Source organism: Osmerus mordax, chromosome 2 (assembly GCF_038355195.1).
Source record: "Osmerus mordax isolate fOsmMor3 chromosome 2, fOsmMor3.pri, whole genome shotgun sequence".
NCBI lineage: Eukaryota > Metazoa > Chordata > Actinopteri > Osmeriformes > Osmeridae > Osmerus > Osmerus mordax.
In genome coordinates, this window is record NC_090051.1 from 13,541,963 (window position 1) to 13,558,083 (window position 16,121).

General features: G+C 44.5%; 3 protein-coding genes and 1 pseudogene across 3 annotated transcripts; 2 read left to right on the forward strand and 2 right to left on the reverse strand.

The window, feature by feature from the left end:
- Window positions 1-1,284: 1,284 nt before the first annotated feature.
- Window positions 1,285-2,734, reverse strand: LOC136960165 (NAD(P)H dehydrogenase [quinone] 1-like). Its single transcript, XM_067254532.1, has 6 exons — window positions 2,670-2,734; window positions 2,358-2,525; window positions 2,116-2,246; window positions 1,916-2,029; window positions 1,695-1,796; window positions 1,285-1,611 (listed from the first exon to the last, which is right to left on the reverse strand). Exons 1-6 carry the CDS (start codon window positions 2,671-2,673, stop codon window positions 1,312-1,314), a joined length of 819 nt encoding a protein of 272 aa, XP_067110633.1. The 5' UTR covers window positions 2,674-2,734; the 3' UTR covers window positions 1,285-1,311.
- Window positions 2,735-5,150: 2,416 nt separating this feature from the next.
- LOC136960171 (NAD(P)H dehydrogenase [quinone] 1-like) lies at window positions 5,151-6,600 on the reverse strand. The gene is made up of 6 exons (XM_067254546.1): window positions 6,536-6,600; window positions 6,224-6,391; window positions 5,982-6,112; window positions 5,782-5,895; window positions 5,561-5,662; window positions 5,151-5,477 (listed from the first exon to the last, which is right to left on the reverse strand). The coding sequence occupies exons 1-6, from the start codon at window positions 6,537-6,539 to the stop codon at window positions 5,178-5,180; spliced, it is 819 nt and encodes a 272-aa protein (XP_067110647.1). The 5' UTR covers window positions 6,540-6,600; the 3' UTR covers window positions 5,151-5,177.
- Window positions 6,601-9,540: 2,940 nt separating this feature from the next.
- LOC136963513 (NAD(P)H dehydrogenase [quinone] 1-like) lies at window positions 9,541-10,976 on the forward strand. The gene is made up of 6 exons (XM_067257668.1): window positions 9,541-9,605; window positions 9,750-9,917; window positions 10,029-10,159; window positions 10,246-10,359; window positions 10,479-10,580; window positions 10,664-10,976. The coding sequence occupies exons 1-6, from the start codon at window positions 9,602-9,604 to the stop codon at window positions 10,961-10,963; spliced, it is 819 nt and encodes a 272-aa protein (XP_067113769.1). The 5' UTR covers window positions 9,541-9,601; the 3' UTR covers window positions 10,964-10,976.
- A 2,214-nt stretch (window positions 10,977-13,190) lies between these two features.
- On the forward strand, window positions 13,191-15,908 carry LOC136962372 (zinc finger protein 665-like; annotated as a pseudogene).
- Window positions 15,909-16,121: the final 213 nt, after the last annotated feature.

A 16,121-nucleotide genomic window follows, 5' to 3' on the forward strand; every position in this document is an offset into this window, starting at 1 on the left:
AGTTGCTTTTGCATGGTGGTTTTCACACCTCATTGTGTGACTTGCATTGGCAGTCATATCTTGATAAGGGTAAAGATGTGGTCTGTTTGGTTGTTCTTACAGATATTAGTTGGATATAAAAGGGAATGTGGAGCATTGTTCTCTAGATTCTTCTGAGGTTGTTCCCCTCTGCTCCTTCTACTTCTACTAGCTCTTACTCTCTACAATTTATAATAATCATGATCAAGATTTACATTTTTAGTCATTTAGCAGACGCTCTTATCCAGAGCGACTTACAGTAAGTACAGGGACATTCCCCCCGAGGCAAGTAGGGTGAAGTGCCTTGCCCAAGGACACGTCATTTTGCACAGCATGGAATCGAACCAACAACCTTCTGATTAATAGCCCGACTCCCTAACCGCTCAGCCATCTGACCTACTAAGATTTAAAACTTTTGTTTTGTATCATGTTTGCCTTGTATTTGACTTACTGTAATTCTTGTTATTAAATATCTATTTCACCCAACTACTTGACTATTCTTGTTTTGATTTAACCCAGTTAATTCCAGCATATTTGGTCAATAAAAAAAGTATCCGAACCAGTTTACCTCTTCCATTATATCAAGGGATATTGTTTGGCCAATAAAACCCCTACACCGCTCACCCTAACCCTAACCCTGCTGTGTGAGCAATATGAGTTATAGAACTAGATTTTTACGCCTAAACCTGCTTTTAAATGTTCAGAAGAGTGGGCTCCCCCATACTGCCAATTATTTTCCCCATATAAAACAAAATGCTCAACCTTGGGAATAGGTGCTACCGGAAACCAAGTTTTGTAGTATGATGCACGACATAATAACAAAACAATTTGTAGAAACCTATGGGCCCCATCAGCCTATAACTCCCCAGAACATCCATGGCTGCACTGGTAAGGCAAGTCTGAATTGTGGCTGTTGAGGTGGATTTCTGAACCCTGGCTCAGGGAGAACAGCCCTTTGTAAAGTGGTCAGAGATTTCTAACCCTTGAGGATAACTTTAAAAACCTCAGGAAGAACAATTCTCCCCAGTAACATGTAATCAAGTTGTTTACCACAATGGAGGTTATGTACATGTATAACCAGTTTCCGTCCCTTTATTGGAGTAGGCCTGTCCAGGATCCATCCTCTTAGAGAATGGAATCTGAAGCCACATCAGGTTCTTGATCACTAACAGAACTAGCATGCAAAAACTGCATGTCTAGAAAGAGCATTCCATGGCAACAGTTCACATTTGTAGGTCTAATGCAAATGAAGCACATGAGCCTGGATAGATTTGACACGTTTTATTTTAGGACTCAAACCCCAGCCTTGATCTGGTTGTTGGGAGGGAGGGGTTTCCCCAGATGGGTTCCGACCGTCAAGCCAAACTCCTGGTGTGCATGCTTCATCTGAAGCTCTGGTTTAAGCTGGAAGCCATGCTCCCTGTCAAAACTATCCGAAGGGACAAAGGACAGCGGAGTTTCTCCTTGCAGCCCCTGAAGCCTGGTTCGCCAGAGCTCCAGCATTGTGGTGCGGGCTTCAGAGGTGATACCAGATGGAGCCCAGAAAATCTGAGGAGCCAGAACTTGAAAGCCACAGTAGTGAAGGATCCCATTCTACACAGGGAGACAATAAGTACATGCATCAGTAAGTCTTCCAAATCTCAAAGCAAAAAGGCATAAGGCTCAGCAACTCCCACCTGTAGAGGCCACAGGGTTACATTCATGTCTCCATTGATGCCGTTGGAAGAGAACATTGACTCCTGAGAGCCAGTGGTGAAGGATAGCATGGCTTTCTTCTCCTGGGAAAGGGGAAGAGTCGTATGCATCATGTTAGACTAGCTTGTAGAAAGTTGACATCCTTAATCTCTGGAATCAGATGGACCGTGGGAAACAGGTTTGAAAACAAAATAGTTACTACCTTGAAGATACCCTGGGTGTACCTCTTCTCTGGGGTAAAGGCATAGCCCAAAGTAAGCACGCGGTCAATCCATCCCTTCATGATGGCAGGAACAGAAAACCAGTACATGGGGAACTGAGGATACAGCAAGTCAAATCACCAAATTAGGGTGAAAAACAACCAACACCATAAGACAGAAATGGTGTTTGTAATGCAACAACCTGGAAGATGACGATGTCCGCTTTGGTGAGTTTGCGGTGCTCTGCCATGATGTCATTAGAGAGCCGGCCCTCCTGCCAGGCTAGTTTGGTTTCTTCTGCATAAGAGAAGTGCGTAGAGTCCTTCACCTCTCCTGGATGAAGGAGAAACACTAATGTCAAGGAAAGCACCAAGAAGCCGAGTATAGCTTCCAACAATCTAGGTCCGCTTAGTCTCCATCAAGCAGTTAAGACTGTTGCCTCACCTGTGATATCCTCTGCAGTGGCAACAGCTGTGAACTTCATACTGTAGAGGTCAGACACCTCTACCTTGCAGCCCTGTGCAGTCAGAACCTCAACAGCCACATCTTTAGCTGCGGCATTGAATGAACCAGCACTCTGGTGGGCATACACGATCAGAACATTCTTCTCGGCTGGAATACAACAAGACTTCAAATCAGTTCCTTGACATGGTTACACTGTTCAAAGCCCTTAAAATGCTAGGAATCCTATGAAGACATCAAGTTGTTTCATCTTAAGCAAAGGCAAACCAAACATTTGACAAAATGACTACTCACCCATTCTGATCTGCGTGGTGTCTGCAAGTTATGTTGGGCTGAATTGTAAATAGCTTGACTGGCCAGACAGCTCATACTTGCTCTGAGCTGAGGCTGCTGTTTTTATACTGCTGACCTGTTCACGCGCGTTTGTGCAGCACCCACTCACACAGCTGCTTATCAATCAGCAATCAGCTGAGACTTGATTGCTGATACTTGATGAAATCCATCAAAGCCCTTTCTTTGGCCCACACACTTGCTCAACTTCCGCATAGTCATTGTTTTTTTTCAAACAATCAACTGAAAGTAATTACATTTCTGAACATTTTCTCTGAGTTATAAAAAAGTGTGCCAAGCATGGTTAAAGCTGTCCCATGTAGACCAACAAAGTATCCTAACCAGTTTACCTCTCTTCCATTATATCAAGGGATATTGCTTGGGTTGTTTGGCCAGAATACATTTTCAGAAGTATACAAATGGGCTCCCTCCATACTGCCCATAATTTCCCCTATATAAAACCAAAAGCTCAACCTTGGGAAGAGGTGCTACTGGAAACCAAGTTTTGTAGCATGATGCACGACAAATGCATTCAATAAAACCAATTCATGAGTTCAGTAACACACCAGCGATTGAATAAATGATATGTTTTTATTGAGGTGGAGGAGGCTGGTAGCAGAGCCAAGCCTGATGCAGTTTGGTGGAGGCTGGTAGCTGAGCTAAGCCTTATGCGGTTTGGTGGAGGCTGGTAGCAGAGCCAAGTCTGGTGCGGTTGGTGGAGGCTGGTAGCAGAGCCAAGACTGATGCGGTTGGAAAAACTCATTAGAGGAGAAAAAATGGAAGAAACCTTGGTAGGAGCTATTCATTGAGGGACAACATCCTCCAGAGACGGTTGGTGAAAGAGAGGTGCAGAACACAGGCTAAACATAGTCATACAACAGGAAAGTGTCAATGGGTGTTGAAACACCAAAATCCAGTGTTCAACTCGGGTCAGAGTTGGTAAATGTCAGTTTAACCCTTGTGCTGCCTTTGGGTCACAATGGCGAGTTGGCTGCGACAACTTTACCCAATACAAAAACAAATAAAAGCATTTTCTATTAACCTTCGCGCTGTGGGGGGTGTGAGACAACCCGACGGTTAAAAGAAAATGCTTCACTTTATTTTTGTATGAGGTAAAGTTGTCGCAACATGACAAGCAAGAACAACTCCCTGATGCACGAGAGAACAAGCTCAACCCTTTTTTAATACTTGTGTTTCAATTGCACTGTATAAATATATGCTGGGGAGGGACAGATAGCCAGTTGGACTTTGTGAACCAGCCCAAACTCTGTTGCGGGTAGGGAAACTTAGACAACTCCAGAGTTCTGTACTTGTTGATTTCCAACTGCAGCATTAAAGCTGATATTATTGGACCTGGCGACTCCAGACCACTCTTTCTATAACACAGATTTGTGTCATTGAATACTATCATTACATATTGGAATAGACACACAATATTTATGAATCCTTCACATCCAAGTTCTTATCCCAGAAAAACATGTTTCCAGAGCGGTAGTTCTCCAGGATTTAGGGACATGTATAGCTGGGTGTCATCTGCAAAGCAGTGAAAATGTACTCTGGAGCTTCTAATTATGTTTCCTAGAGGCAGCATGTAGAGATATTAGCAGAGGGCCTAGGACAGAACCCTGCGGTACTCCGTATTTTACAATGGAGCTCCTGGATGAGCGGCCGTCTTAGTGGACAAATTGTGATCTGTGATACAAGCTAAATTACTGGAGTGTGGTACCAGAAATCCCAACATGGTTCTCAATACGTTCCAGGAGAATTTGATCCAGTGTCAAATGCTGCACTTGGTCCAGGAGAACCAGGACAGAGATAGCGCCTGCGTCAGAGGCTAATGGTTCATTGACTACCTTGAGGATGAAATACAGACTGGAGGGGTTCCTACAAGTGATTTGAGGAAAGGTGTTCAGTGAGCTGTTGTACCACAACTTTTTCCAGAATCTTTGCGGAAAAAGCCAGGTCTGAAATGGGCCTGTACTTGCCCAGAGACCCGGGATGCCGTTTGGTTTTTAAGTAAGGGCTTAATTGTTTAAAATCGTCAGGGACTTGGCCAGTTACGAGAGATTCATTAATATGTACCATGTGTGAGCCAATAGGGAGTTCCTTACGAAGTTTGGCAGGAAGGGGGAAGGGGGGGGGGTCATGAAGGCAGCTGGTGGTCAGAGGGATTTCTAGTCCTTGTGGATAACCTCAGGAAGAGCAATTCTCCCCAGTAACATGTAATCAAGTTGTTTACCACAATGAGGTTATGTACATGTATAACCAGTTTCCGTCCCTTTATTGGAGTAGGCCTGTCCAGGATCCATCCTCTTAGAGAATGGAATCTGAAGCCACATCAGGTTCTTGATCACTAACAGAATTAGCATGCATGTCTAGAAAGAACATTCCATGGCAACAGTTCACATTTGTAGGTCTAATGCAAATGAAGCACATGAGCCTGGATAGATTTGACACGTTTTATTTTAGGACTCAAACCCCAGCCTTGATCTGGTTGTTGGGAGGGAGGGGTTTCCCCAGATGGGTTCCGACCGTCAAGCCAAACTCCTGGTGTGCATGCTTCATCTGAAGCTCTGGTTTAAGCTGGAAGCCATGCTCCCTGTCAAAACTATCCGAAGGGACAAAGGACAGCGGAGTTTCTCCTTGCAGCCCCTGAAGCCTGGTTCGCCAGAGCTCCAGCATTGTGGTGCGGGCTTCAGAGGTGATACCAGATGGAGCCCAGAAAATCTGAGGAGCCAGAACTTGAAAGCCACAGTAGTGAAGGATCCCATTCTACACAGGGAGACAATAAGTACATGCATCAGTAAGTCTTCCAAATCTCAAAGCAAAAAGGCATAAGGCTCAGCAACTCCCACCTGTAGAGGCCACAGGGTTACATTCATGTCTCCATTGATGCCGTTGGAAGAGAACATTGACTCCTGAGAGCCAGTGGTGAAGGATAGCATGGCTTTCTTCTCCTGGGAAAGGGGAAGAGTCGTATGCATCATGTTAGACTAGCTTGTAGAAAGTTGACATCCTTAATCTCTGGAATCAGATGGACCGTGGGAAACAGGTTTGAAAACAAAATAGTTACTACCTTGAAGATACCCTGGGTGTACCTCTTCTCTGGGGTAAAGGCATAGCCCAAAGTAAGCACGCGGTCAATCCATCCCTTCATGATGGCAGGAACAGAAAACCAGTACATGGGGAACTGAGGATACAGCAAGTCAAATCACCAAATTAGGGTGAAAAACAACCAACACCATAAGACAGAAATGGTGTTTGTAATGCAACAACCTGGAAGATGACGATGTCCGCTTTGGTGAGTTTGCGGTGCTCTGCCATGATGTCATTAGAGAGCCGGCCCTCCTGCCAGGCTAGTTTGGTTTCTTCTGCATAAGAGAAGTGCGTAGAGTCCTTCACCTCTCCTGGATGAAGGAGAAACACTAATGTCAAGGAAAGCACCAAGAAGCCGAGTATAGCTTCCAACAATCTAGGTCCGCTTAGTCTCCATCAAGCAGTTAAGACTGTTGCCTCACCTGTGATATCCTCTGCAGTGGCAACAGCTGTGAACTTCATACTGTAGAGGTCAGACACCTCTACCTTGCAGCCCTGTGCAGTCAGAACCTCAACAGCCACATCTTTAGCTGCGGCATTGAATGAACCAGCACTCTGGTGGGCATACACGATCAGAACATTCTTCTCGGCTGGAATACAACAAGACTTCAAATCAGTTCCTTGACATGGTTACACTGTTCAAAGCCCTTAAAATGCTAGGAATCCTATGAAGACATCAAGTTGTTTCATCTTAAGCAAAGGCAAACCAAACATTTGACAAAATGACTACTCACCCATTCTGATCTGCGTGGTGTCTGCAAGTTATGTTGGGCTGAATTGTAAATAGCTTGACTGGCCAGACAGCTCATACTTGCTCTGAGCTGAGGCTGCTGTTTTTATACTGCTGACCTGTTCACGCGCGTTTGTGCAGCACCCACTCACACAGCTGCTTATCAATCAGCAATCAGCTGAGACTTGATTGCTGATACTTGATGAAATCCATCAAAGCCCTTTCTTTGGCCCACACACTTGCTCAACTTCCGCATAGTCATTGTTTTTTTTCAAACAATCAACTGAAAGTAATTACATTTCTGAACATTTTCTCTGAGTTATAAAAAAGTGTGCCAAGCATGGTTAAAGCTGTCCCATGTAGACCAACAAAGTATCCTAACCAGTTTACCTCTCTTCCATTATATCAAGGGATATTGCTTGGGTTGTTTGGCCAGAATACATTTTCAGAAGTATACAAATGGGCTCCCTCCATACTGCCCATAATTTCCCCTATATAAAACCAAAAGCTCAACCTTGGGAAGAGGTGCTACTGGAAACCAAGTTTTGTAGCATGATGCACGACAAATGCATTCAATAAAACCAATTCATGAGTTCAGTAACACACCAGCGATTGAATAAATGATATGTTTTTATTGAGGTGGAGGAGGCTGGTAGCAGAGCCAAGCCTGATGCAGTTTGGTGGAGGCTGGTAGCTGAGCTAAGCCTTATGCGGTTTGGTGGAGGCTGGTAGCAGAGCCAAGTCTGGTGCGGTTGGTGGAGGCTGGTAGCAGAGCCAAGACTGATGCGGTTGGTGGAGGCTGGTAGCAGAGCCAAGACTGATGCGGTTGGAAAAACTCATTAGAGGAGAAAAAATGGAAGAAACCTTGGTAGGAGCTATTCATTGAGGGACAACATCCTCCAGAGACGGTTGGTGAAAGAGAGGTGCAGAACACAGGCTAAACATAGTCATACAACAGGAAAGTGTCAATGGGTGTTGAAACACCAAAATCCAGTGTTCAACTCGGGTCAGAGTTGGTAAATGTCAGTTTAACCCTTGTGCTGCCTTTGGGTCACAATGGCGAGTTGGCTGCGACAACTTTACCCAATACAAAAACAAATAAAAGCATTTTCTTGTAACCTTCGCGTTGTGGGGGGTGTGGTGCGAGACAGCCCGACGGTTAAAAGAAAATGCTTCACTTTATTTTTGTATGAGGTAAAGTTGTCGCAACACGTGGGGGGGGGTCACAATGACCCGAAGATAACACAAGGGTTACATTTACATTTAGTCATTTAGCAGACGCTCTTATCCAGAGCGACTTACAGTAAGTACAGGGACATTCCCCCTGAGGCAAGTAGGGTGAAGTGCCTTGCCCAAGGACACAACGTCAGTTGGCATGACCGGGAATTGAACTGGCAACCTTTGGATTACTAGCCCAATTCCCTCACCGCTCAGCCACCTGACTCCCAGGTTTTGCCCCCTGGAGTAAGTTCCGCCAAGTTCCTGAAGACTAAAGCGGTCTAATTTCTGTGGACTTGGATGACTTTGTTTGGAGAGATGAGAGTGAATGCCAGTGGTCTAAAATACCAGTCATTCTATGCATTTGTTCTTTGTCCATTCCCGGGCTATAATAGGATTGATGGGTCTGTTTAGGCCCGGGACATCAACATCTTCACTCACGCACTTAGAACTGTCAGAGACCCAACCTTCCTCTCCGCCCCCTTCTCTGTTTCTCTCGAAATCGAACATGTTTGGGGGGGGGCTTTAGCTGATTCAAAACCAGCATTACCTGTAGAGGAAGGAGGAGAGGTAGCTTGCTCAGAGAGGCAGAAACAATATACTGACAGGGTCAGGGAAGAAGCCGAGGAAGAGGAGAGTGACCATGACAGGGCCATGGGAGTGAGTGAGGAAAAGATGGAAGAAAGAGTAGCCTAGTTGACGACGTGGTAAGGAGTGCCAATTAACAGGGACTCAGGAAGGGATGGAGGCTGTGTGTGTGTTTCTGTATTGTATTTAGCAGACACTTCTGTCAAAAGCGACAACATATGCTTCTTACAGTAAGTACAGCACAACTCGCCATTGTGACCCGAAGGCAGCACAAGCGTTAAACTGACATTTACCAACTCTGACCCGAGTTGAACACTGGATTTTGGTGTTTCAACACCCATTGACACTTTCCTGTTGTATGACTATGTTTAGCCTGTGTTCTGCACCTCTCTTTCACCAACCGTCTCTGGAGGATGTTGTCCCTCAATGAATAGCTCCTACCAAGGTTTCTTCCATTTTTTCTCCTCTAATGAGTTTTTCCAACCGCATCAGTCTTGGCTCTGCTACCAGCCTCCACCAACCGCACCAGACTTGGCTCTGCTACCAGCCTCCACCAAACCGCATAAGGCTTAGCTCAGCTACCAGCCTCCACCAAACTGCATCAGGCTTGGCTCTGCTACCAGCCTCCTCCACCTCAATAAAAACATATCATTTATTCAATCGCTGGTGTGTTACTGAACTCATGAATTGGTTTTATTGAATGCATTTGTCGTGCATCATGCTACAAAACTTGGTTTCCAGTAGCACCTCTTCCCAAGGTTGAGCTTTTGGTTTTATATAGGGGAAATTATGGGCAGTATGGAGGGAGCCCATTTGTATACTTCTGAAAATGTATTCTGGCCAAACAACCCAAGCAATATCCCTTGATATAATGGAAGAGAGGTAAACTGGTTAGGATACTTTGTTGGTCTACATGGGACAGCTTTAACCATGCTTGGCACACTTTTTTATAACTCAGAGAAAATGTTCAGAAATGTAATTACTTTCAGTTGATTGTTTGAAAAAAAACAATGACTATGCGGAAGTTGAGCAAGTGTGTGGGCCAAAGAAAGGGCTTTGATGGATTTCATCAAGTATCAGCAATCAAGTCTCAGCTGATTGCTGATTGATAAGCAGCTGTGTGAGTGGGTGCTGCACAAACGCGCGTGAACAGGTCAGCAGTATAAAAACAGCAGCCTCAGCTCAGAGCAAGTATGAGCTGTCTGGCCAGTCAAGCTATTTACAATTCAGCCCAACATAACTTGCAGACACCACGCAGATCAGAATGGGTGAGTAGTCATTTTGTCAAATGTTTGGTTTGCCTTTGCTTAAGATGAAACAACTTGATGTCTTCATAGGATTCCTAGCATTTTAAGGGCTTTGAACAGTGTAACCATGTCAAGGAACTGATTTGAAGTCTTGTTGTATTCCAGCCGAGAAGAATGTTCTGATCGTGTATGCCCACCAGAGTGCTGGTTCATTCAATGCCGCAGCTAAAGATGTGGCTGTTGAGGTTCTGACTGCACAGGGCTGCAAGGTAGAGGTGTCTGACCTCTACAGTATGAAGTTCACAGCTGTTGCCACTGCAGAGGATATCACAGGTGAGGCAACAGTCTTAACTGCTTGATGGAGACTAAGCGGACCTAGATTGTTGGAAGCTATACTCGGCTTCTTGGTGCTTTCCTTGACATTAGTGTTTCTCCTTCATCCAGGAGAGGTGAAGGACTCTACGCACTTCTCTTATGCAGAAGAAACCAAACTAGCCTGGCAGGAGGGCCGGCTCTCTAATGACATCATGGCAGAGCACCGCAAACTCACCAAAGCGGACATCGTCATCTTCCAGGTTGTTGCATTACAAACACCATTTCTGTCTTATGGTGTTGGTTGTTTTTCACCCTAATTTGGTGATTTGACTTGCTGTATCCTCAGTTCCCCATGTACTGGTTTTCTGTTCCTGCCATCATGAAGGGATGGATTGACCGCGTGCTTACTTTGGGCTATGCCTTTACCCCAGAGAAGAGGTACACCCAGGGTATCTTCAAGGTAGTAACTATTTTGTTTTCAAACCTGTTTCCCATGGTCCATCTGATTCCAGAGATTAAGGATGTCAACTTTCTACAAGCTAGTCTAACATGATGCATACGACTCTTCCCCTTTCCCAGGAGAAGAAAGCCATGCTATCCTTCACCACTGGCTCTCAGGAGTCAATGTTCTCTTCCAACGGCATCAATGGAGACATGAATGTAACCCTGTGGCCTCTACAGGTGGGAGTTGCTGAGCCTTATGCCTTTTTGCTTTGAGATTTGGAAGACTTACTGATGCATGTACTTATTGTCTCCCTGTGTAGAATGGGATCCTTCACTACTGTGGCTTTCAAGTTCTGGCTCCTCAGATTTTCTGGGCTCCATCTGGTATCACCTCTGAAGCCCGCACCACAATGCTGGAGCTCTGGCGAACCAGGCTTCAGGGGCTGCAAGGAGAAACTCCGCTGTCCTTTGTCCCTTCGGATAGTTTTGACAGGGAGCATGGCTTCCAGCTTAAACCAGAGCTTCAGATGAAGCATGCACACCAGGAGTTTGGCTTGACGGTCGGAACCCATCTGGGGAAACCCCTCCCTCCCAACAACCAGATCAAGGCTGGGATTTGAGTCCTAAAATAAAACGTGTCAAATCTATACAGGCTCATGTGCTTCATTTGCATTAGACCTACAAATGTGAACTGTTGCCATGGAATGTTCTTTCTAGACATGCATGCTAATTCTGTTAGTGATCAAGAACCTGATGTGGCTTCAGATTCCATTCTCTAAGAGGATGGATCCTGGACAGGCCTACTCCAATAAAGGGACGGAAACTGGTTATACATGTACATAACCTCATTGTGGTAAACAACTTGATTACATGTTACTGGGGAGAATTGCTCTTCCTGAGGTTATCCACAAGGACTAGAAATCCCTCTGACCACCAGCTGCCTTCATGACCCCCCCCCTTCCCCCTTCCTGCCAAACTTCGTAAGGAACTCCCTATTGGCTCACACATGGTACATATTAATGAATCTCTCGTAACTGGCCAAGTCCCTGACGATTTTAAACAATTAAGCCCTTACTTAAAAACCAAACGGCATCCCGGGTCTCTGGGCAAGTACAGGCCCATTTCAGACCTGGCTTTTTCCGCAAAGATTCTGGAAAAAGTTGTGGTACAACAGCTCACTGAACACCTTTCCTCAAATCACTTGTAGGAACCCCTCCAGTCTGTATTTCATCCTCAAGGTAGTCAATGAACCATTAGCCTCTGACGCAGGCGCTATCTCTGTCCTGGTTCTCCTGGACCAAGTGCAGCATTTGACACTGGATCAAATTCTCCTGGAACGTATTGAGAACCATGTTGGGATTTCTGGTACCACACTCCAGTAATTTAGCTTGTATCACAGATCACAATTTGTCCACTAAGACGGCCGCTCATCCAGGAGCTCCATTGTAAAATACGGAGTACCGCAGGGTTCTGTCCTAGGCCCTCTGCTAATATCTCTACATGCTGCCTCTAGGAAACATAATTAGAAGCTCCGGAGTACATTTTCACTGCTTTGCAGATGACACCCAGCTATACATGTCCCTAAATCCTGGAGAACTACCGCTCTGGAAACATGTTTTTCTGGGATAAGAACTTGGATGTGAAGGATTCATAAATATTGTGTGTCTATTCCAATATGTAATGATAGTATTCAATGACACAAATCTGTGTTATAGAAAGAGTGGTCTGGAGTCGCCAGGTCCAATAATATCAGCTTTAATGCTGCAGTTGGAAATCAACAAGTACAGAACTCTGGAGTTGTCTAAGTTTCCCTACCCGCAACAGAGTTTGGGCTGGTTCACAAAGTCCAACTGGCTATCTGTCCCTCCCCAGCATATATTTATACAGTGCAATTGAAACACAAGTATCAAAAAAGGGTTGAGCTTGTTCTCTCGTGCATCAGGGAGTTGTTCTTGCTTGTCATGTTGCGACAACTTTACCTCATACAAAAATAAAGTGAAGCATTTTCTTTACAATAATTAAAATGAACAGTAAACAGTTTTAAAAGTTGCTAAGCCTATATTAAGCAAAATAGTAATAATAACAATACAATATCAAATATCAATAGGCCTATGTACATATTTTTTTATACCATACATATAAAAATCATAACTCTAAGAATTAATGATTTATTGTAATTAGTGTAAGATCAACAGATAAGTCTTGAGACCCTTCTGGAAGGATCCTAAACTATCACATCAACGCAGAACATTAAGCAACTCATATTATAGAATGCACGCATATTTTAAGGACTGTCTGCAGGGAATGTGTCTGACCAGTCACGGTGGGCGTGGGCCGTCTGGACCAAAAATGCTAGGGACGATTTTTTGTCCCAGTCCAGCCCTGACCATATATCTATGCCCTCAACCTGCACCTACCCACCCCCCCTTCCACCCAGACGCGATATGCACCTATCTCTACCAGAAATGAACAATGGACAGTCTCTCGCTCGCTCGAAATACAAAATCCCCGATTTGCGGGAGATTGTACAGCATTTGCGGGTGTCAGGGAGCCGCTATTAAAATTCGGCTCCCGGACCTTCCGGGAGACTTCGGATGTCTGCAAATGCATTCCAAAAAAACAATTTGCCAGCGCAAAAAGACACTTGACGGAACTTTCTTTTGGGGATTCTGTTTCCGTCAGTTAAAAGTTATTTGTAACACAGCTAAATACAGCTCAGCCTGAGCTCAACAGTTAGCCTGCCACTGAGCAGCCTAGGTGATACAAGTTACCCTAGTAGGCACTGCGCTGGGAAACCAATAAACTACGGCAATGGAACGGATACCTCTCTGAAATTAGCTTTATTTATCGAAATAAATCTGGATTTTCCTTAATTTACGTTGATGGAATACCACGTGGCCAAACATTCCAGATGCGGTGACTGAGTTTTCTATCCATCATCTGGGCTGGTGGATATGTGCCCTATCGCTCAATCTACACTTGTTTATCATGCCAGAGGTACGTACAGTTAACAGTGTGCCTCAGGTTTTAACATTCTTTTAGAGTCCTGATGTATTTTAAATTCAAAGTTGCAAATCTGACAGCTACCAAAGTTAGCATTTAATGCGTTGCTATTGACACCGTTGTGTACCGAAGTTGTGACTTTTTACTTAGTTTTGACTCTAAACTTTTGAGATCACCACGTTGTTGTATTCTACAGTGGGGAGGACAATTTGACATGTTTTGATAATTATTCCAGAGGGAATTGTTGATTTACATAACAGTTATCTTCTACAAAACGTGTGTGTGTCATCTACTTAAGAACAGTGTCGTTTTATTGTATTATTTTGTACTATTATCATTATTTGATCTGAAACTTAGCAGTTGCAATACAATGTCATGTTATTGTTCATTTGCAAGTAATGCTTAGAGTGTAATCACATTGTATTGCGTGTTTCTCCAGAAATAATAAACCTAAGTCACACACTTTTCTCACCAAATGATCAACATTACATATGCAGAGTACACATTAGGACAGACAAAAGATTTCCTTTTCATGTGAAAGCTTGAGTTCGTATTCACTTGGAACTGTTTCTTCCAGATCTCCTATTGGCCAATCATACTTGATCGTGGGCGGAGACTAGACAGAGAGGACATCTTAAGGCTCCAGAGAGACTCAACCAGAGAGAAACAAGCTCTGGATAAGAGCGTCTGCTAAATGACCAAATGTAAGCTTCCAGAGGCTAGATACCAGACAGGACCCAGAGAGACCAGACAGAAAACAAAGAGAGACCTGAGTTATGGAGCCACATCAGTGTGACACCTGTGGGAAGAGCCTTTCCTCATCCAGTAGCCTCAAGCAGCACGTGATGATCCACACTGGAGACAAGCCCTACAACTGTGAGCTCTGTGGCTGTAGTTTTACAACAAATGGCAGTCTGAAACGCCACATGCATATCCACTCCGGAGAAAAGCCTTACAGCTGTGACCTCTGTGGTAAAACCTATAGCCACTCTAGCCAATTAACAGTTCACAGCAGGATCCACACTGGAGACAAGCCCTACAACTGTCACCTCTGTGGCTATAGTTGTACAACAAACAGCAATCTGAAAAGCCACATGTATATCCACTCCGGAGAAAAGCCTTACAGCTGTGACCTCTGTGGTAAAACCTTTAGCCACTCGAGCCACTTAACAGTTCACAGCAGGATCCACACCGGAGAGAAGCCCTATTACTGTGACTGTTGTAATACATTATTCTCTACCTCTGGTGGATTGAAGGAGCACAGCAAGATCCACACTGGAGAGAAGCCGTACAGCTGTGACCTCTGTGGCTATAGTTGTACAACAAACGGAAGTCTGAAAAGCCACATGTATATCCACGCCGGAGAAAAACCTTACAGCTGTGACCTCTGTGGTAAAACCTTTAGACAATCTGGCCAATTGACAGTTCACAGCAGGATCCACACAGGAGAGAAGCCCTACAGCTGTGACCTCTGTGGTCAAACCTTTCGCAACTCTGGCAATTTGACAGTTCACAGCAGGATCCACACTGGACATAGAACCCTACAGCTGTGACCTCTATGGTAACACCTTCAGAAAGACTGACCATTTAATAGCTCACAGCAGGATCCACACAGGAGAGAAGCCCTACAGCTGTGACCTCTGTGCTAAAACCTTTAGCCACTCCCGCCAATTGACAGTTCACAGCAGGATCCACACCAGAGAGAAGCCCTACAGCTGTGACCTTTGTGGTCAAACATTTAGGTAGGCTCGCAGTTTAAGATTTCACAGCTGGACCCATACTGGAGAGAAGCCATACAGCTGTGACCTCTGTGATAAAACCTTTAGACGGAGAAGGGAATTCACAGTTCACCACAGAATCCACACCGGAGAGAAGCCCTACACCTGTGAGATCTGTGGTGAAACCTTTAGACAATCTGGCCAATTGACAGCTCACAGCAGGATCCAAACTGAAGAGAAGCCCTACAGCTGTGACCTCTGTGGTCAATCCTTCAGACAAGCATGCACTTTCAGAGTTCACCTCACAAGGAAACACACTGGAGAGAAGCATTACTTCTGTGACTGCTGCAATAACTGCTTCTCTACCTCTAGGGACTTGAAGAAGCACAGCAGAATCCACACAGGAGAGAAGCCCTACAGCTGCCCACACTGTGACTATTCAACTAAAACAAATGACCATCTGAAGAGTCACCTGCATATCCACAATAAAAAACAAAACAAAGCTGTCCCAGCTGTCACCACCTGAGAAAACTTCTGTATGACCCACAGCTGGAAGAGCTATATTACTGATACGCAGAATGTCTGTGAGAGAGAGGCTTCTCTCCTTTTCAGGTCAAGAGGTCATGTTGTGGCACTCCCAGGGTCTCACTTGTCCAGACTGACTGGAGTGAGGAGAAACTATGCTGGAAAAGGCTTCAATGAGTTACGATGCTGTCAGGTACAGTGATGCCGGTAACGCGTTACTGTAATCTGACCACTTTTTTCAGTAACGAGTAATCTAACGTGTTACTATTTCCAAACCAGTAATCAGATTAAAGTGACTTGTCCAAGTGACTGTGCGTTACTATTTTGTCATTAATAGTAAAATATATATTTGATTTCTTCTTGCGTCTCTGGGAGTTCCTGTAAAGTAAATTCCATGTTTTGCTTCTAAGTACATTATATACGTGTGAAATTAGTTCCTGAAAGCATGTGCAAAGCGCTAAAACTTTGTCACACTGAAATGTGGAGTTAGACCATAGAGTTAATATAACTAGAGGAAGCAACTTTTGTCTTC

Excerpts from the sequence above, each read along its gene's own strand:
- LOC136960165 (XM_067254532.1), bottom strand. Across the intron at positions 1,797-1,915 it reads ACACCCAGGGTATCTTCAAG|GAGAAGAAAGCCATGCTATC; the intron begins GTAGTAACTATT and ends CCCCTTTCCCAG. Across the intron at positions 1,612-1,694 it reads TAACCCTGTGGCCTCTACAG|AATGGGATCCTTCACTACTG; the intron begins GTGGGAGTTGCT and ends CTCCCTGTGTAG.
- LOC136963513 (XM_067257668.1), top strand. Across the intron at positions 10,160-10,245 it reads CGGACATCGTCATCTTCCAG|TTCCCCATGTACTGGTTTTC; the intron begins GTTGTTGCATTA and ends CTGTATCCTCAG. Across the intron at positions 10,581-10,663 it reads TAACCCTGTGGCCTCTACAG|AATGGGATCCTTCACTACTG; the intron begins GTGGGAGTTGCT and ends CTCCCTGTGTAG.
- LOC136960171 (XM_067254546.1), bottom strand. Across the intron at positions 5,896-5,981 it reads CGGACATCGTCATCTTCCAG|TTCCCCATGTACTGGTTTTC; the intron begins GTTGTTGCATTA and ends CTGTATCCTCAG. Across the intron at positions 5,663-5,781 it reads ACACCCAGGGTATCTTCAAG|GAGAAGAAAGCCATGCTATC; the intron begins GTAGTAACTATT and ends CCCCTTTCCCAG.